Source organism: Triturus cristatus, chromosome 2_2, assembly GCF_964204655.1.
Source record: "Triturus cristatus chromosome 2_2, aTriCri1.1, whole genome shotgun sequence".
Classification (NCBI taxonomy): domain Eukaryota; kingdom Metazoa; phylum Chordata; class Amphibia; order Caudata; family Salamandridae; genus Triturus; species Triturus cristatus.
The window spans coordinates 19,258,064-19,279,267 of NC_140582.1; the positions used below are offsets into that span (position 1 = coordinate 19,258,064).

The 21,204-nt window shown below is 52.5% G+C and overlaps 1 protein-coding gene across 1 annotated transcript in view; it reads right to left on the bottom strand.

The window, feature by feature from the left end:
* The window catches only part of CNOT6L (CCR4-NOT transcription complex subunit 6 like), an 844,987-nt gene that overhangs the window by 364,103 nt on the left and 459,680 nt on the right, over positions 1-21,204 (bottom strand). Inside the window, exon 8 of the mRNA XM_085640943.1 lies at positions 20,933-21,087. Coding sequence (XP_085497069.1) covers positions 20,933-21,087 — 155 coding nt within the window. The remainder of the gene's footprint in view (positions 1-20,932; positions 21,088-21,204) is intronic.

Below are 21,204 nucleotides of genomic sequence, written 5' to 3' on the forward strand. Positions count from 1 at the left end.
GCTTGAATGGGGTAATGAGAACTGGGCTGCTCTTACAACTGCCTTAGCTAATAGGGACTCAAGGAGGTTTTGGCAAATCGTGACTACTGGTTCAGTTGAACCCGATCCAGCAATTAACCCGAATATTGCTCCAGAAGTATGGGAAGATCACTTTAGCATGCTTTATAGGGGGGACCGTTCCTGTGGGGAGGTTTTATCGGCACGATTGTTGACGACTGATGTTGCCGACACTCCAGTGATTACCTTTACCTTGGATGAGGTTTTGACCGTTATATCTAGGCTTCCTGCTGGCAAAGCTCGAGGGCTGGATAGGGTCCCTGGAGACCTCTATAAACACCAGCCCAGGGTATGGGCGCCGTATCTTTTAGCAATGTTCAACGCAATTGCTGAGGGTATGTCGATCCCCTTTACTTGGCTTGGAGCGGAGGTAGTCCCTATCTTTAAGAAGGGGTCGCCTCTGCTCCCGGTAAATTATAGGCCCATCAGCTTAATAGATGTCGGCCAGAAGCTTTTTGCGAGGTTGATTTTAGATAGTCTCCTGGATTGGGTCGAGGAATTTGAGATTCTCAGCCACTATCAGGCGGGTTTTAGAAAATGTGTCTCAACTACTGACCAAATCTTTAGATTAATGATGCTTTTTTGGAAGGCGGTTAAGGTTGAGGGTGGTTCCCTATATACCGTCTTTGTAGATCTTCGTGCGGCCTTTGACTTGGTCCCACGTACGAAGCTCTGGATTGTACTACGGGACCTAGGCATCCCACCACAACTCTTGGATTTTATAATACGACTTCATACTAATAACTTTGCAAGGGTCAGATGTGGAAGAGATGGAAATTTATCATCTAGTTTCCCCGTTCAAAGGGGTGTCAGACAGGGTTGTGTCCTGGCGCCAACCCTGTTTTGTCTCTATGTAAATGGGGTCATCTCCCATTTGAATAAGGTTACCAACAGAGACGCACCAAGACTCGCTGGCACAGGGATCTCAGCGATCATGTTTGCTGATGATACCCTCCTACTTGCTAAGTCACCTATGGGCATACAGCGAGTCTTGGATGGTTTTGTCTCATTCTGTCATGAACGGGGGCTGGAAATAAATACAGCCAAAACAAAGTTTATGTTTTTTAATCCTCCCAAGACCTCTCGCCCAAATCCGACTATAGATGGTGTAACCCTGGAAAGAGTCCAGATGTTTGAGTATCTGGGATTGACCCTAAATGAAAATTTGGCCTGGACTCAACATCAGATTAAATCTCATTTAAAGTTATCTCAAAAGGTTGGGGGAATTATTAAACTCTGGAATCAATTCCAGATAAAACCTATTGGTCCCCCACTTGAGATTTATAAAATCCAGGCTCGTGGGTCAGTAACCTATGGCGGCGAGTTGTGGGGACACGACTGTGCTCCTGCAATTATTGCAACGGAAAACAAGTTCCTTAGGAATTTACTGTCCCTTCCTACCAGTTCCCCCCTTTTGCCTCTCAGGCTTGACTTGGGAATTAGATTGATAAAGGAGGAACTAGGCTTAAAACCCCTATCTTTTTGGAGGCGATTATGGGTAACCCCAGAACTCACCGTCTATCGGCAAGAATTTGCGGAATTATTAAAATATCCAATTATTCAGAAACTTCCTTGGATAAATTACATAAAGAATGACTTTCAGGGGGGGAGGAGCCTAGTGCGCAACCAAGATGGCCGCGTAGGTGCGAGGCTCCCGAGGACCTCCGCGACCTCCTACGTTTATCCTGTCTTCATCCTGCATCGGTTGAGGGGACTGTGTCGGTGAGCCTGAGCCGAGGTGGTACCCGTTTCCGAATCGGACCTCGGGTGCCGGAGTGAGCACCGATTGAAGTTTGCGGCCTCCTTCGCTCCTGACCCCGGACTCGCGTTTGGGGGCGACCCGGTGACAAAGTGAACAACAACGGCGGGCTGGGCCTGGCGAGTCGCGTACCCCGCACTTTCACTTTCACTTTCGCGCCCCCTTGCCATCTTTGCAAGTGGGATCGCGGCGCTCTTTGTGTTGGGGTGGCCTCACTGGGTGACCCAGCCTGCCTGCCTGCTGTGGCCCGCTCCGTCGTCCTGGGGTGACCCCCCGGAGCCCGTGGCCTTGATTGCTTGCCTTTTACTGCGTGGCTGGTGAGGGTGTGAGACCAGCGACGATGGCCACGAAACAAGATGGCGATCGGTTGAAGGCCAAGTCGACCCGGCGTGGCGCCGCACATCAGGCCAACATCATGGACCGCTACACCCTCCCGAAAGGATCTCCCGGTGGACCGCACAAGTCCTCTGAGTGCCCTCCGGATGCCCCGGATTTGCCCACAGAGTTGACTCTGCAAGACGTCATGTGCGCCATTGCTGAGATGAAGGCCTCGGTGGGCCAGCGGTTTGACACCTTAGCCCATAAAATCGACGCGGTCCTAGTTGACGTCAACCTGGTGAGGGCTGATCTCTCCAAGACCAACGACCGGGTCGATTCTTTGGCCCACACCGCGTCGGGCCTCACGACTGAGGTGGCGGCCCTCCAAACGGAGGTGCACCGACTTCGTCAGGCGAGTGCGCTTATGGATCGGCGCCTGGAAGATTCCGAGAGTCGGGCCCGGAGGAATAACATCCGCATCATCGGAGTACCCGAGGGACGGGAGGAAGCGGCGGCGGATCTTTTTGTAGAGGACCTGATCGCTACCCATCTCCAGCCTCGGGGACTGAGTAAATTCTTTGCCGTGGAGAGGGCCCACAGAGTTCCCGGGGGAAGGCCGAAGGTCGGAGCCCCTCCGTGGCCTCTCATTGCCCGGATTTTTAACTTTCGGGACAGGGACGCGATCTTGCAAGCCTCCAGACTGCAAGGGCCGATTAAGCTGGAAAATATGGAGGTGAACTTTTATCCCGATTTCACTCAAGCGGTCCAGAAACAGAGACTGAGTTTCCTGGGTGTTAAGCGCCGGCTCCGGGACATGAACTTAAAATACGCCATGCTCTTCCCGGCCAAGCTGCGGGTAGAGGTGGATGGTCGCACGCACTTTTTTGATCGTCCCGAAGCGGCCGGGGACTGGCTGGACACTCTGCCTGGGGGTAGTGATCGAGATGGTGGGGGGGGGGGGGCCGCGGGAGGAGACGGCCCACAGGATCGGGACTGAGGGGTTGATATTGGGCCTCACTCTGGACGACTATGATGCCACTTTCGACCAAGCTTCTGTCTTTGTTCTTTCCCCTCCCTTGGAGGTTGTGTGGGGTCTAGAAGGGGTACTCTTTCCTCCTCTAGGGGGTCTAGCTAGTTTCACTATATAGGGGCGACAGGCACACTGCAAGTTGGGGGGGGGCTGTCTGGGCTCATGCAGGGGTGCAGGGAGGGGGGAGTTTTATTGGGGTGGGTGGGTTGGGGTGGGGTGTTGTTCGTTTCTACCACAAGGCAAAAGCATTGTTGTATCATTTCTAAAGTGCTCTCTGGGGGACGAGTGATGGCTTCTGTTTACGATGGGGGTAGGGGACTGAGTCTGTTGTCCTGGAATGTTAATGGATTGGGGGACAGGATAAAACGAGGTGTGGTCCTGCAGTTCTTGAAGCGAATTTCGCCCAATATAGTTTTTCTGCAGGAGACACACCTCATTGGCAACTCCTTTTGTGCCATGAATCGACGGGGCTACCGCCTTGTGGCCCATTCGGGCTTCACGTCTGGTTCAAGGGGTGTGGGCATTATGGTTAAGAACTCGCTCCCGTTGGAGATTGATGAGGTGCACCATGACGACAGGGGACGCTACACGGTTTTGGTGGGTAGAATGGAGGGCAGAGTGGTCGTTTTCGTGTCTGTCTATGTCCCGCCGGGGCTGCAGACGACCACCTTTGCGGATCTGGGGCGCCTCCTCCTTGGCCTTCCGGAGGGGATTCTAGTGGTGGGGGGGGGATTTTAATGCTGTGGTTTCCGGAACTGTGGATCGTCACCCCCCTAGGGATCTCCCCCGTGCCCAGGCATGGTTGTCTGGCCTCTTGGATACCTTGGGGCTGGTGGATTGTTGGCGTTTGAAACATCCCACGCAGCTGCAGTACACCTTCCATTCAGGGGCTCATGGTAGTCTCTCACGGCTAGATTATGTCCTGGTTCCGGCGGCGCACGTTGGGAGGATAGGGGAGGTGCGCCATTTGGCACGGGGTATTTCGGACCACTCTCCACTCTTGTTGCACTTTGATATTCTTCCGAGGGGAGAGGGTAGGGTGGTCTCGATTAATCCCTGGTACCTGCGTGACCCCACCATTCGCGCGGAGCTGGTTAAATCCCTTAAGCGCTACTTTGACGAGAATGTGGGGTCTGTGTCATCGGCGATCTCATTGTGGGAGGCGTTCAAGACGGTACTCAGGGGAGAGGCCTTGTCCCTTATTTCCCATTCCCGGAGGCGCGAGCGGGAGGAGGTGACTCGTGTTGAAGCTGAGATAACCGAGTTGGAGGGTGATCTAGAATGTGGGGTGACGGATGACAAATTACATGTTCTCCGACATAAGCCACTTGCTTGAAAGGCCCTCGTCACGGAGGCGGCCAGGGGCCTCAGTAGAGAGCAACAGGGGAGACTGTATGATGTGGGTGATAAGGCTGGTAAATTGATTGCATGGTTGAACAAAAAGGAGAGAGCGAGTCGAGTTGTCCCGTTGATTGAGAAACAGAATGGTGTGTGTGTCACTGAACCAGAAGAAATTGTCTCCTGCTTTGCAGACTATTTCCGTGGGGTGTATTCCCCGGTGTCCTCCCGCTCTGAAGAGGATTCCCACGCCCTGCTCAGGGAGATCGCGCTGCCTTCCCTTTCGGAGGAGGACAGAGTGTCGTTGGACGCTGCTCCAACTTCCGAAGAAATTGCCCTCGCCATACGTTCGGTCGCTTCCGGCAAGGCCATGGGCCCTAATGGTCTTCCCATCGAGTTGTATAAACTGCGACCGGATACGCTGGCACCGCATCTCCGTGCTATGTTCCTCGCGGCCCACTCGGCGGGTTCCCTCCCGCTAGACCAGCGTCTAGCTACTATCGTGGTTATCCATAAGGAGGGGAGGCCACGGGACCGGGTCACATCCTATCGGCCTATTTCGTTATTGAATGCAGAGCCCAAAATCCTCGCCAAGGTGTTGGCCAATCGGCTGGTCGGCGTAGTGTGTGACTTGATTCACCAGGATCAGACCGGCTTCATCCCTCATCGCAATACAGCGCTTAACCTGCGGCGTTTGCATGGGGTGCTCGCACGTGTCCCGTTCATACGAGAGCCGGCCATTTTGGCGTCCTTGGACGCCACTATGGCGTTTGACACGCTTGAATGGCCTTATATTTGGGCGACGCTCGCGAAGTTTGGGTTTGGCCCAGGATTCATCAGTTGGGTAAAATTGTTGTACTCTGGCCCGCTGGCGCAGGTCGTGGTAAACGGTAGAGTGTCGGCTTCGTTCGCGCTGGGTAGGGGTACGCGGCAGGGCTGCCCGTTATCGCCGCTCCTTTTCGCGCTCGCCTTGGAGCCCCTGGCAGAGTGGCTGCGGTGGAACCTTCTATTCGTGGTCTCCGCTGGACCCCCGAGTATGAGGACCGCGTATCTCTATACGCTGACGATATTCTCCTGTACCTGGCTTCCCCACGTAAATCACTGATAGTGCTGGTTGATGTGTTGCATTCATTTGGTCTTAACTCCGGCCTTGTCATCAACTGGGCTAAATCGTGCGTCTATGTTCTCTCTGGGGAGGACCCTATCCTTCCGAGGGGCTGTCCTATCCAGATCGCCCCGCGGGGATTCCGGTACCTGGGTGTCTTCATTACCCTGGACGCGGAGGTCCGATATAGTCAGAACTTGCTTCCCCCCCTCCAGCGCCTGAAGGAGGATGTTGCGCGTTGGAGGCGCTTGGCACTCTCGCCGCTCGGCATTGTTTAAGATGATGTCGCTGCCGCGTTTCCTGTACGCGCTGCAGAACACAATGGACGTCGTCCCGGCGCGCTACTTTCGCGAGGTGGAGAGTTTGCAGCGCCGACTGTTCTGGGAAGGTAGACTGCGTATCGCCCTGGCGAAGCTGACGCTCCCGTGGTACGACGGGGGGATCGCCCTCCCGGATATCAAACGGCATTATTGGGCCTCCCAGCTGGCTGCGATTAATCGCGGCCTGTACGGGCCCGCTCTAAACCCGGCCTTTGAAATGGATAAGATGTTACTGCCGGGTGGTGATTATAACCGAGCGCTTTACTCCAGCTCGCTTGACGCACGTCTGATGGGCCCCAGCGTTTCATGGTACGAGTGTGGCACGCGGCTAATGTGGCGATGGGGTGGAAAGGTCGTTTGACCCGGGCGTCGCCACTATACGCATCTGAGCAGTTGGGCTCCCTGTGGACCTCGAAGGGCTTTGAAAAGTGGGACATGATAGGCATCAGCAGGGTGGGTGATCTCTGGACGAGGGGGGGATTCAAAACATTCGAGATGCTACGGACAGAATTCCAGTTGCAGGACAGGGAGTACTTTCGGTATATGCAGATCCATCATGCGCTATGCTCCGTATTCCCGGACGTTGCCTCCATCCCGGAGTATTCCCCTCTGGAGGATAGAGTGCTAGATGGACATGTACCGGACAGCACGATTTCATTGATCTATAAAAAACTTATCAATGACCGCTCGGGACTGCTGACTAACCTTCGTGAGGCATGGGTGGCCGATGGATTGGAGCTGGATGACGAGGACTGGGTATCGGCGGTGGCCTCCCCGAAAGAGGTGGCCATACCGGCCCGCCTTCGCTTCGTCCAGCTCAAGATACTCCATAGGGTCTATGTTACGGGGCCAAGGCTACTGCGTATGGGATATGCTGTAGACGGGTTGTGTAAGCGTGGGTGTGGTTCTTTGGGGACCTTTTTCCATATTTTGTGGGAATGCCCGGAGGTGGAGCGATTCTGGCGTGGTGTGCATGAGGTCCTGCGGGTGGTTACGCGTGTGTCGCTGCTGCCCGAAGCGAGGAGATGCCTGTTGAATGTGTGGGAGCCAACCGACTACTCGGTGCCGCAGACGCGGTGGGTGACTCTGGGATATATGGTGGCCAAACGCGACATTGCTCAACTGTGGGGTTCCCAGAGGTCGCCGACTGTCTCGGCATGGAAGGATAACATGGATTGGTGCATGTTTCGGGAAAAGGTGGTGTATGTTGCGAGAGGTAAGTCTGGGACATGGGTGAACGTATGGGGCCCCTGGAACGCCTACCGCGGGGGAATCTTTACCCCGCCGTTATTGCCCGATCTGTCACCGGCCCCATCCCCTTAGCCAGTTTATCCCCCCGGTCCCGGGCACTGAGTCCACCTAATCCCAGTCTTGACCTTTTTCCCCCCCTTGCTACTCCTATGGATTAGTAGGGTCCCCCCCGCTAGGGGAGCACATGTTGCTGTTTCCGATTGTGGGTTGCCTTGTGGATTTGTTCTTTTGTTGTTATTTATATTAAAATGAAACCGTTGTGTGCCCGGATGGTGTGGCTACCACCGCTTCTAACTCCTGTGCATTTCCCTTTGCCGCGGCATGCGCGCTATTGTTTGTACCACATGCTCCTCTTGCTTGCTAGCGGCCGGCCTGAAGGTTGTAGGCCCATCTTTGTATATTTTTTGAATTTTGTAATAAACGGTTAAAAAAAAAAAAAAAAAAAAAAAAGAATGACTTTCAGAGATTGGGTTGTCCTTTATTATGGTCCAATCCGGAAGAGGCTTGTATGAATATTTCTCGAAAGAACTTGGCTAGCATCTATTATGAATGTAATCTGTCTGTTCATCTATCAAGTGGTAAAGCGGGCTCAATGACAAGCTCATTTTTATTGATGAAAGATTACTATAAGTTGGAGACAGTGTTAGATGACATTAACCCTATCGGTCTCAGGAAACTGTTCCTTCAATGGAGATACAATTCCCTACCAATCAGAGCTCTTACGAGTAGATGGCACCCACCAACTACCTTAAATTGTCCTGCCTGTTCAGAAAAATTGGAGAACGATATCCATGTAATGTTTTTCTGTCCCTCTTATATGAGGCCCAGGAAAAAGTGGATTGTTCCCATATGCAGAAAATGGGGGTTCAGGAAACATCTGGATGCATATCGTATTCTAAAATCAGATTTATCTCCATTGACTGTTTTTGTTGTCAGTAAATGTTTAGCTGCAATGTGGAACATTAGAAGAAGTTTAATCTCCTAATGATATTATTTTCATTGCATATGATAACAATGATGGAGTAGTATCTCTCACAGGTAATGATGATTTTACTATTGTGGTCAATTATGTTATTTAATGTCTATCACATTGCGAATTTGTTAATGATTACTGTTAGATTGTATTTAATTCTTTTATAACATATGTATGTCGAAATAAAGATAATATGATGATGCCTGGGTCTCTCGTCTCCTCTGAGAGCTCCACTGGCTTTCAGTAGAGAAGCACATTCACTTTAAAACCTTGTGCTATGTGCAAAGAGCATGATCAGGGGTTGGCCCACGATATCTTCATGAATTTGCTAGATCTCATCAACCAGCCTGTCCCCTTCACACCTGCAAACTTTCCCTGTGCGTTGTCCCCACAGTTACACACACACACATATAGTAGGCTGGATTTTTGTATATCAGGGCACTAAGCTCAGGAACACCATCCCAGAACCTTTGAGAAGCTGTCCCTCGCTTACGACCTTTCGAGAACACCTGAAGACCTGGTTGTTTTTAGTTAGCCAGACTGGATAGACAGGACCTGCCCTTTAGGCACTGGGAAACCACCACTGGGTAACTGAGCACTATATAAATGGTCCTTAATAATAACATGCATTCTCTCACTCTGGCCTACTCTTACTATCCAGACATGGTATGATACAGGTTGCTGAGAGCAAGGTACAGATGTTATGTAACTTCACTCACTCAGTAATATTAAGCTGGGCTTCCCAGGTTAATTTGCGTGACTTACAATGTTGGGCTATGTACCCAAAAACACCTGTTGGCAAATATCGGGGGGTCTAGATGGAGAAAGACTTTGAGGTCAAGAATAATTAACTTTCAGCTGAAGTTAGCAATAAACATTCTGCCATCTATAGATATTTCACATAGCTTGCTGCTGATCTGAGCACTCATTTTATCATGGCTAAACATTAATCAATTTTCTACAGGAATGTGTCCTACAAATAGAAGGAGCAATGGTGTCCAACACTGTCTTTTCAGAGAGAGACAGAAAAGTAGCATCTCTCGATGCCTTGCGGAACAAGTTTGGTTGCTTTTTATGCATGGGTTCAATTACAAAGACCTTTGCCTGGTCCATTTGCCAATGGCTAATATTTAGATGCTAAGTGTCTGCGAAACTACAAGAACAGGGCAGTTACTCCCATTGTCCATAAAAGCAGGAAACTTTATGAAGGAGGCCACAAGACAGAACGTCTCCAGGATATGCAGCAGAATATATTGAGGTGGGTGCTCAGAATAAGTGGTGAAAATTTGGTTTAATTTTCCTCAAGGAATAGTTCTTTGACTCAAGGTCCGACTGCCATGCCCCACACCTTTAAGCAGGCCGATGGCATGCAGAGCGCATATCAAATGCCTACATCATAACTACCAGAAAGCAAAGACATCTGTATTCTAGGTCCTTCACTGCAATAGAAAATGCTCAGGACTGGTAGTAATATTGCTAATATTGTGCAAAGGAGAACATTAAAATATAAATTTGCTCCTGCTTATTTCATTTAGTTTTATTGAATGTATTTATATAGACTATATAGGTAATTTTACACAACGGCGATTACGATCAAACGACTGCCACTTACATAAGGTTTTCCATGCAAAAACGTTTACAAAGAAATGGAACGAGAGATAGATCAAAGATAACCCGACGGGGGAGGGGTTTGTGGGAGGAGAGAACGAAAAAATACCTTAATAATAGTAGGTTTCAAGAAGTTGGGGCGGTCTCTCAGTTTTCTCTTTAATGGCTTAGCAGCCCTGCAGTTTCATTAGGTTTGTGCTGTGAACGTAGTCAGCTAGAATGTTTTTTGCTATGTAAATATAGGCATAATGGGTAGCAATAAGAACAGAAGGCAAGATTAAACTTTTATTTTAATAGCCAAATGTGGGAGAATGTTCTAATAATGGTGGGGGAAAGGGAAAAAAATCCCCTAAATCAAACATCTTCAAAAACAAAAATGCACACTTCTTCAAAACATTTCTCCCCGAATATTTGTCTCAAAACTTTTATAGTTTTTAGCTTCTGTATCTGCGCCTCCCTCCACAGCTATACTGCCCACGGGAAAATAAGCCAGCAAAGTCTGTCTAAAGCTTGTTGTGCTGGCCTTCAGGCCCCAGGAAGTAAAGAACATGATCTGAGACTGCAAGTGACCCTCAGTCTGTAATCCCTAAATCGAAGATTCATTCGTCTCTAGCTAACAATGCTTTAACGTAGCTTATACACTGCTTGAACATTGCTAAATGTTTTGAAAGAAACAATTAACACAGAACCGACTCTTTCTTGCCTGTCACCTAATTATGTTCCGTGAAACATTATTGACTGTTTAAAAGGAACAACAGAGAAATTACCATATTAGAGTCTACGAAACCTTGTTGATTGTCTCAGAATAACAAGAAAATCAAATATCAAACCGGGCTAAAGCAGGCATTAAACAAAATATTCGAGCAAGCCGAATTATCCCGTTGTAATTAAACAGAAGTTTTCACGTCATTCACAATCGTGCATTTCCATGTAGAAAACGTATATTTGAATAAGCGGACATGTATAACGCAAAAGGGGATACCTAAAAGGAAATGATATGAAGATTATACCAGGGTGGTCTCTTATTTAGGAGAGGGGCTTTCATTGGAGGGCTGTTCCCCCTCTGGCATCTGCAACAACACCTACTGACTAGTCAAGTCTGCACAGAGCTTCTGAATAGGACTCTGGCACAGGCACACCTTTCGGGAGGGTCTTGCTCTGCGGACCTCGCTGCCACTAACTACACTGAGGAAATTCTGGCACCTCAGAACTTGCGCTCACCGGATATTTGGCTTCTTTTTGCTGTGGGAAAAGCTGTAATATGGAATGACAGTGAGTGGGGTATTACAATCCCAGAGAGCCTGCACTTGTGACACATTTTTGCTTTTTTCCCCTGTAGTATCAGTTAGAGAAAACCCCATGCCCATGAATATATTCCTTTATAGGGTATTTAATTTTGGTTTAATAAAGTACTTCTCTTTTTATAAAACATAAGTACTGAATTGGAAAACCATTATTGCATGCTATTTGGTAATTGCGGAGCTCGGAGTCTCTAACCCCCCACCTCACTGTGCCGCACTGTAAGTCTTGGACTGCTCACCCCACTATTCTGAGGGTCAAATGTTGTAAGGCGAACATGGTGCTCAATTTGCAGCCCTTTAGTAGGCCTGGTCCCAGGACAGCAGCTGTAAAAAGCCTCAACCACCACAATTGTAGCCCGGTAACTCTTTCTTGGCCGTTGGTGCCCAAGACTGGTTCTGACACCAGTCCACTTACCTCTAAACTAGATAACTATGCCAGTTATTATAACATTAGGCTCACTCTACCCTCAGACTGCCCACTCACAGCCTCAGGCTATCCCAGCTCTTCTACCTTTGCACCCATTCTCTGCCCCTTCTCTCCACAGCTCTCGTCCCAGTATGCCTGCTATCTTCCATGTTTGTGTGTTCTTCCCATTCACCCCAAGGCTTGCCCGCTCTCCCCAGCGTATGTGCGTGAGACCCCCAAATTATGCCGCCTTACCCCCTAGCCACCCCACTGATCCCCTCAGAGAAACCACTCTCCAACGGTACTAACACTGTGCCCATTTTCTCCAGTCCGCCACTTCTTCAGTAAGCAGCCCTCTCTCCCTCAACCTACCTACTCCCCCCTCAGTCTTCCTCGTCCCCCAAACCTACTGGCTCTCCTCTCAAACTCCCCACTGACCCTCTTAGCATGCCAAGTCTCTTGCTCATACTGTCTGCCCAAACCTCGCCATCTCACATCGGTCTGCTCAGTCTCCCAGCTCTTATAACACTGTCCCACTCTACCTTTGTCTTCCAGTTCTCCTTTCATCCTGCCTGTTCCCTCTTTCTATGCCCGCTCTCTTCCGGATATGCCTGTTCTCCTTCCAGTCTTATTCTCCATGCTCTCTCCCCCAAGCTAATCGGACCTCCCTATGCCAGCCCGCTGTCCCGATCTGCCTTCATGCTCACCCCCCTCAGCCTTCTGTTTCTCCTTCAACCAGTCTGCCCACTGCCCCTCAACCTGCCCTCCCACTCTTCTGGTTATAGCAGCTCTCTTCCAGCTTGTCTGCTCCGGCTCAGACTACCGACTCCTGCTCACTCTCCTCCCAGTAGGTCCACTCCCCATCCAATCTGCATTATTATCCCTGCTCTTCTAAAGCTTGCCCGCTTTCCCCTCAGCCTGCCTGCTCACGCCCTTAGCCTAACCGCTCAACCTCACACCCTGACCACGATCCCAGGCCATTTCACACTGCGCCTGCACTCCTCCAGTCTACCACTTCCCCCCTCAGCCTGCCTGCTCTGCTCCCAGTATTCCAAGTCTAATCCTACTATCCCTGCTCTTTCTCCCTGTGAGCTCATTTCCTCTACTGTCGCTTCCTACTCTCTTACCAGCTTGCCTGCTCTTCAAGTCAACCACTCTCCCCTCTGTCTGCCTGCCCGCTCACCCCTCCTAGTCTGCTTGCCTTCTGTCTCACACTAGCCACTCTCCTAGATGTTATAATATTCTGCCAACTTCTACCAATAGCCTGTCTGCTCTCTCCCCAGTATGCCTGATCTTCACCGCCTGCTTGTTCTTCCTCTCCCCACAGTCTGTCCACAATCCTACTCGGCCTTCCCATTCTCTCACTCAGCCTACCTGTTCTCCCCTCTGGACTTTGATTTAGTATACCACTGTAGGTCCCAACTAGCTACGCACTACAACCGCTTCTTAACATCAAACAATGACATTCAGATACAAGAAAATATTAACCAAGTAAATCTGAGCTCATGTATCCATTTCACCCTTTAACGAACGCCAGGTCAGGACCGTATGGTCAACCCAATGCAGTAACAAGCTAAGTAGACTATGAAAAGAAGAAATACTATGAAGGCACTTTAAGAGTGTTCAAAGCTGCTGGATTACCAAAAATCATAAACTGTGCACCTGTCTCACACTTCTTAATGCATCACATTACTAAAAGCTGCATCCCATAACACGATAATCACACCTCGGTTGTCATCACGAACAGCACAGAAACACTTCCTACACAGGATTAACAACAACACACTTCCCACTACACACCCTACACATTGTAGTGCGCTACGCATGTAGGCAAGTGCTTCAGCACCCCAGAAAGGGGTTATAAGCGCTATATAAATGCAGCAATACAATACTAATGTGGTTCATTTGGAAAATCACATTCCATTTAGCTTCTTTTTTTGATAATCAAGTTTATTGTAATTGAGAACAGCAATAAATTCATTAACAACATTACAGACACGATAGACACGTACAATGCAGATCTTAAGAGTGACAGAGATCCATAAAAGTTCTTTGGCATAGAGACCACCAGCGTATCTACAGTCACAGACACTAGCCACGGCAATCTCATGACCGCACTAACTGAAACCATTTGCCCCAGACCTTGTCGAAGAGTTCGGGGCAACCTCTAGCCCCAAAAAGGGACTCCACTTGGGTACCGCACCAGTCCACCCCCCGTCTCCACCTCCGAACTGTCGGGGGTGTAGCCTGGGACCAAAGTGCCGCAATGTCACGTTTTGCCACCGCCGTTCCCAAAAACCGCCTATCAGCCCGGGAGCCGTCCAACACCCCCAGGATCAAGCGCAGCGGGTCGTGGGGAATCTCCCACCCAAGGGCCCGCGCAAGCTCAAGCTCCACCCCTGTCCAAAAGGGCGTGAGGGCCGGGCATTGCCATACCATATGATAGAAATCAGCAGTGACCTGTTGGCAGTGCGTACAGGATGGGGAGGGCCGCAAGCGAGCTCTAAACAAACGCGCTGGAGTAAGGTACGCCGCATGCAGGTAGAAAAGCTGGACAAGCCGCAGCTTGGAGGAGGTCGTCAGTAGCTTGGGGGCCATGAGGGCATCTCTCCAGTCCGCCTCGTCCAGGGGACCCAGTCACCCCTCCCAGCGAGCGCGAAGACGGTCTAGGGTCGCAGGGCCATTGTTTACAAGTGAGCGGTAAATCCGCGACAATCCCCTCTACCCAAGTTCCCCATCATCACTTGGGCCTCCAGTGGACTGAATTCGGGAAGGGATGTGGGGGAGGGGATATGGACCCGGAGGGCATGCCGGAGTTGTAAGTACTTATAGAATTGGGAAGAGTGGAGGGAATTTCGGTGCTGCAGGTCTGCGAATGATCTAATGTGGTCCCCCACCCAAACGTCTCCCAAGAGCGAAATCCCAATGAGATCCCACCTACGGAAGTCTGGTAAAGAGGAGACCTCCGCCAGCCATGTCCCACTCCACAGGGGCGTCTGCTTGGTCAGTCTCTGATTCCACCCTACATGTCGCAGCGCGGCTCGCCAGGCCACAAGCACCGCCCGGGTAACAGGGGCGAAGATCCTGCGGCACCGGACTTCCGTACAGGTAGGCCTGGAGCCGTGGAAACTCCATTGCTCGGAGTTCCACTCGGTACGCCGGGTCGGACCAGCCGCCCGCAAACCAGTCGTGGATCACAAGGAGCCGTGTAGCCAGGTAGTAGAGGTGCAGATTGATCACCCCCCATGCCCCCATCGTATGGTGGTATACGGCAGTGCGCCAAAGACAGCCGTGGCCTCTTCCCTCCCCATAAGAAGCAGATAAGGGTCCCATCCAGCTCCCGGAACCAGCTCAAAGTAAAATTCTGCAATATGTATAGGAAGCGGGGGAGGACCATCATTTTAAAAAGGGCACTTCTTCCAAGAGGGTTGAGAGGAAGAGATTGCAACTTCCGAAGGTCCGCCTTCGCCCTGGTAACAAAAGGTGTGATGTTCAAGACCCATTCAAGCTCTGGATGTAGGGCGATCCACACCCCCAGGTATTTAAAGGATTGCCGACGCAGGGGGATGGATGTTAGCCAGTCGAAGCACGCACGCGAGGGGTGCAAGGGGACCAATGTAGATTTGGCCGGGTTGAGCCGGAGCCCAGAGACTTGTTCAAAGGCCTCAAGAGCTTGCAGACATTTCGGGCCAGAGCCCTCGGGGTCAGCCAGGAAGAGGAGAACGTCATCCGTGTATAAAGCTATTTTGTCAATATGGGTCTGGTCCCAGGTCCAACCCCGGATGAAGGGATCCTGCCGGACGAGGCATGCCAGTGGCTCCATTGCCAGGGCAAATAGAAGCGGGGAAAGCGGACAGCCCTGGCGAGTGCCCCTCCGGACAGGGAAGGGTTCAGAGAGCACACCATTGAGGAGGACTCTAGCCCGAGGCGCGGAGTACAGGACCCGGACGAGACCTCGGAACGTGGGTCCAAAACCCACACACTCCAACACATCCTCCAAATACTCCCAATCCAACGTGTCAAAGTCCTTCTCGAAGTCTACGAAGAGCAGGGTCAAATACGGGGTGAGGTGGTGGGCCAAAGCGAGGTGAAGGCGGCGTATACAATGCCTAGTACCCCGGGCTGGCATAAAGCGGCATTGATCCGGGTGTACTAGCATGTGCAAGTGGGGCCAGAGTCTCTGAGCCACCACCGCCGCAAAGAGCTTGATCTCCATGTTGATGAGGGAGATAGGGCGGTAATCCGCACAAGCGAGGGACGGCGGCTGCGTCTTAGGGAGAACGACAATAGTAGCCATGTCTGTCTCAGGCAGGAAAGACCCCACCTCGATGACGTGATTAAACAGCTCTAACAAGTATGGAACCAGAGTGTCCCGGTTTGTCGCGTAGTACTCTTGGGGGTAACTGTCAGGCCCGGGCATTTTGCCAGAACGCAGCAGTGAAATGGCTCCCTGGATCTCCTCTGCTGAGATAGGACGGTCAAGAGATTCGGAGTCCGTCGGGGACAGACGGGGTAGGTGGGTCCCAGTGTCCACTAATAGGGATGCTAGGGAAGACCGAGGGGCCCGAGCAGTATAGAGCTTCGCTTAATAGCTGGCGAACGCGCGGGCAGTGGCCAGGGAGGTGGTGCATGAGGCCCCCCTCCTTCACCCCGGACCTCTGGAATAATACGATTAACCCTAGGGTAAGACACCAAATTATGCAGCAGTTTGACGTTTTTGTCACCCCAAACGAATACACACGCGTCCGAGGAGCGCCAGGACGGACTCCATGGAGAGCTGATAGATCTCGTCACGTATCAGGGTAAGTTGGCGAGTGGAATCGGCAGCATCGTGCTCCGTTTGGGCGCTTTCCCGAACGCGTCGCCAGGGCCTCCAACTGAGCCAGCCGAGCGGACTGTTCCGCACGCTTTGCGTGAACCAGACCGCTACCCACCCCCCGTATCACACAGGGTCCCCGGAGAAGAGACCGAGCCCGTGTTGGCAGAGAAGTAGTGTTTCAGTTCCTGCCCGAGGGATTCAACAAAATGCGCATCTTGCAAGAACCAGGCATTCAGCCGCCATACTGTGAGAGTACCATTAGAGGGGGCACCGAGACGGAGAGAGACAGGGTAATGAGCGGAGATACCCCTCGGCAGAATCGTGGCCCCGGACACCAACGGACAGTCAATGTCAGATAGGAGAAGCAGATCGATACGAGAGTGCGTGTGGTGAGCCGCTGAGGTGTGCGTATACTGTTCCCTACGAGGGTTCCATATTCTCCAGGCGTCACAGAGGCCCAGTTAGATAACCGTTCTGCCAGAAGCAGATGAGACGCCGACGTGGTGCCCGTCGTGTCGCGGGTAGGGCTGCAAAACCGCGTTAAAGTCTCCCCCCACCACCGTCAGACCCTTGGGAAGGGAAGTGAACACCGAAGTGAGCTGACTAAGAGTGGAAGCCATGCTGGCGGGAGGAATTTAGACACATAGAGGATTAAAGGGATGCCCTTCGATCATGCCCGTCAGGGCCACATACCGGCCCTGCGAATCAGAAACAGCCTGCGACAGGGTGAATGGAAGCCCCTTTCGGAGCAGTATGGCCACCCCCTGGAGCCCCGTGTGAAACCAGAGTGCCAAACCCTGTCAAAACCGTACCGAGCAAGGAAGTTACACTGGGAGCCCAGGAGGTGCGTGTCCTGCAGGAGCAAGATGTCTGGGGGATGCCGCTGGACGCTGCGAAGGACCGCGGTGCCCTTGATCCGGTCCAGTAGACCATTAACATTCCAAGAAAGGATGTGTAGGGCTCTATGTAAAGCAGGTGCCATCGCTAAGCGTAGTGTTTGCAGGGGAAAGGGGTTGCTCGAGCACCCCCAGATCCCAAGGGACAGCAGAGTCTGCATCTAGGGCCGTTATATCGGGGGCGCGGGGGCTGGTGGATCTCCTACCCACATCGCGGGCAATTGTACATGGGCGTCTGCCAAGAAAAACAAAAAACGGCGGCCCCGTGGGCAGCCAAAAACAACAAACCAGTGGAGGACAACGGCCCTCCCCCCCTCCACTCCCCCCACCCTACACTTCTGAAAATGAAGCATCTGTCGCCCGAAAAAGAAGAACAGTGCTAAGGCAAACTAGAGACTAAGCTAAAACGATAAGCAGAATATGGCATGGTGGAGATGGACCCCCCACCTCTTGTACGGATATAGACACACCATCCGCTACCAATACATCCAGAACCACCTACGGTGGAAGTTGCGAGAAGGTCCCTGGAGTTAAAGAAGTAGGATAAACGTCCTGTGTGAGCCCTGGGAACAGGCCCCCCCCGTCAACACAAGGGGAAGAGAAAGCGACAAGAGCTGTTTGCCTCATCGTCATCAGAGCCGCGGAGCACCGGACTCCTGGACAAATCAGAGTCAGATATCGGAGGGCGTAGGGCCTCAACGGGTCCCAGCCCGCCACTCGGGTCCGGCAGATGGGGGCCCGGGGAACCGGAGCCTGGGGGCGAAGTCTGAGCACATGGCCGCCCGGGCGACACACCCAGCGACAGAGATGGTCCCTCTCGACGGTCCTGTTTCTTGCGGGATCTGGTCCGATGCCTCTGTGGCCGAGGCGCCTGCAGGAGCGGCTGTGAAGGGGTCCGATGCACAGGAGAGGGGACCGACCAAGCCAAGAGAGGCCACTCCTCCATGAGCCAGGTCCAGGCCGCCTGAGGGGTATCTAAGAAGAGAGTTTGGTTTTGAAACAGGACCTTAAGCCGGGCTGGGAAGAGAAGGCCGTAACGTAGACCCAGGCTCCGGAGTTTCCGTTTTACCTAGTCATAGGTTCGCCGCTGAGCCTGCACCTCCCTGGTGTAGTCCGGGAAGACCATAACCCGGGTATTTTGAAACTGTAGCGGGCCCCGTGCTCTAGTCGCCCCTAGGATAGCGTCCCTATCCCGGAAATTGAGAACCATGAGGATTATGGGACGAGCAGGGCCCCCCGGCAGGGGTTTAGGCGCCAGGGAACGGTGGGCCCGCTCGATGACAAACCAGGGCAAGAGGGAGTCCTTGGGCATCCAGGAACGCACACAGGTTTCCACAAAGGTGTCCACTCGACCCTGCTCCACTCCCTCCGGAAAGCCCACGAGGCGGAGGTTATTGCGTCGCAACCTATTTTCGGCATCTTCAGGCAGGCGATGGAGCTCCGAGGTCGGGACAGAAGGCGCGCCACCTGGGTCTTAAGTTGGCCAATGTCGTCCTCCGCTGTAGAGATACGGGCATCCGCCTCCGAGACACGGGCCGTCGCAATACGCAGATTCTGGCGAAGGAGGGCGATGTCAACGCGCACCTCTCCGATCTTATTTTCGACAGATGCTTGCGAGGCACATATCGCCTGCAGGATGGCGGTGAGGTCGCTCCCGGGGGCACCACCGGGGTCCTTTTTTGACGTGGTGAAGCGGTCCATCTTCGTTTGGGGGGGCCGAAGCCTGCTGGGTGCCCATGGTCACCGGGGTCAGATCCCGTCAGCGCAGGCCCGGAGGGCCACCAGTCCGCAGAGGAGGAGGGGGAGCTCCAACACCCGGGCCGACGATGCTCAGGACCGGGCGCCCAATAGGCCCCCCCCCCCAACTCCGGAAGCCCAGCTCGGTGACTCCGTAGGTGAATAGGCCACAGCTGCAACTCAGGGGCGCCCCCACCCGAGCAACCGGTCCAAAGCTCCGGGAGCACCCCTAGAGTCAAGGGCACACCCCCAACAAGGCAGTCCAGGGTCCCGACTGGGGCAGGATCGCGCGGTACTCCAGCGGCGACCCGGGGGACTGCGAGACAAGTCCAAGGAGACCAGGGATCTCAGTCCGGGGGACAACCGGCCAAGTCTCAACGGGGAACCCCAGGTCAGCCGATGCCGGGCCGCGGGAGTCCCACAAGGCGAAGATGGGGCCCATTGAACCGCGGCAGAAGCACCCGAGGCGCCCCGGGCACGCAGGGATCAGCCCCGCCCGGGTCGAAAGAAAGGGTCCAGTCACCACAGCAGACTATAGGGGGTGAGAAGATGGCACCCCCTCCAACGGCGCAGCCCAGGTCAAGTCAGCAGGAAAGCACCCAGAGGTTATCAGGCAGCACGTAGCTCAGTCCCATAAATCTATCCCTGGAGGGCGCACAAAGATGCCAGCGCTGAAGGAACAGCTTCCAGACTGCAGCAGTCACAAGGCCCGAGCACCGTCGCGGGCCCCGGGTCCAGAGTCATGTGAGGGGGAATGCATCTGCTCGCCGCTGCCCGAATCGGCAGCAGAAGATCCCCGCCTAGCCGCCTCTAACGCCGCCGCACCTCCCCGCTCACCTCCGGGCCTTAGATCACGGGGCCGCCTCATCCGACGACACAGGAGGCAACAAGGATGTCGCTAAAGTCGCGTCTCCGAGGGGTGGGTGGGGGGGGGGAAATGAGCACCAGCATCCTTGGCGCCCCCGCTGCCCAATCCGGCAGCCGGTCCCCGGGCCCCACCTCCGCGACCCAGGCGCCGCAGGCCCCGGCCGCGATCCACAGCGGCAACAGTAAGCAGGGCCCGCACCTGGGGAGCACGGTGCAAAGCGGCGCCAGAGATCACCGGGAAAGGGGCGGGACCGGCCCCCGCCACCGCTGAAGAGTCCGTCACGCTGCCCCGCCGGCAGGGGGCCAGGAGTCACCACCGCAGAAGCCGGGAGCGAGGAGCCACCATTTTGTCCCGGGCCCAGACACAGTCTGCCTCCGAGCGAGGCCTCCCCGACAGCAATCTTTGGCGGCGCCGGTCATCTGACAACACCGGCAGAAGCAGGAGCGCTGACCCCAGATAAGGGTGGCTGGATGAGGGCGGATGGCGGCGGATCACGGAGCGGATGATAGAGGGGTCTGGAGCACTCTTAGAGTGAGACCGCCATCTTGATGCTACTAGCCACACCCCCTCCATTTAGCTTCTTAACAACGAATTTACAAGTCATTCATCTACAGGAAGCCTAGTATGTATCATAAGTAGGGCTCCCAGTTTTATGGTATTTATTTTTTCAACATTTCGTCTGTATGTATCCATATTTATTTTTTGCTAATCTTTTTCTGTATTTATCCATTTTTATTTTGTGTTTTCTGTATAAATGAAGCTGCAATGGGAATTGTTCCACATTTGACTGAGGAACGTATACTCGCATTTGAATGTCCGAAAGGTTTCAGCAGTATACAGTGCAAAAGCATCTGAAAACACTTGCATTGTGGAATGGCATAAATAACTGTAGATCTGCACTTAATTCAGCTTAATTAGGAAATATATTGTCTTTTCTCATCTCCCCTACCTCTCAATCTGTGTACCTACTGACCTGGCACTCATGATTGACCGTAGACAAAAATCAACCAAAGAAGACCTATTTTCGGAAAACTGGGAGCCCTAATCATAAGCTTCATGTGAAAAAGAATATTTTTCAGTAGTATATGAATGTCAGCTATAACAAGGCAGATATCAAAAATAAAGATGATTACATTTAAAACTCACTTTTCGACTTTGAAAAATATTGCACAGCCATCCACATGCTTTTTTTCCTGCTCACACATGATTTTGGCACGTGACTTTGGGGAAAAGAACCCATCATATCCTCGTTCTTTTAATGCCGGCAGGAACAGTGCGTAGTACTGCTCGGTTTCAACTTCCTGAAGATGACAGAAGGGGAGACATTACATTAAAGGCTTACATTTAAGATGGACCTTATAAAGTTGAACCATATTTAATTCACTTTTCAGCAGGTCATCAGCTCGAGTCACAAGAAC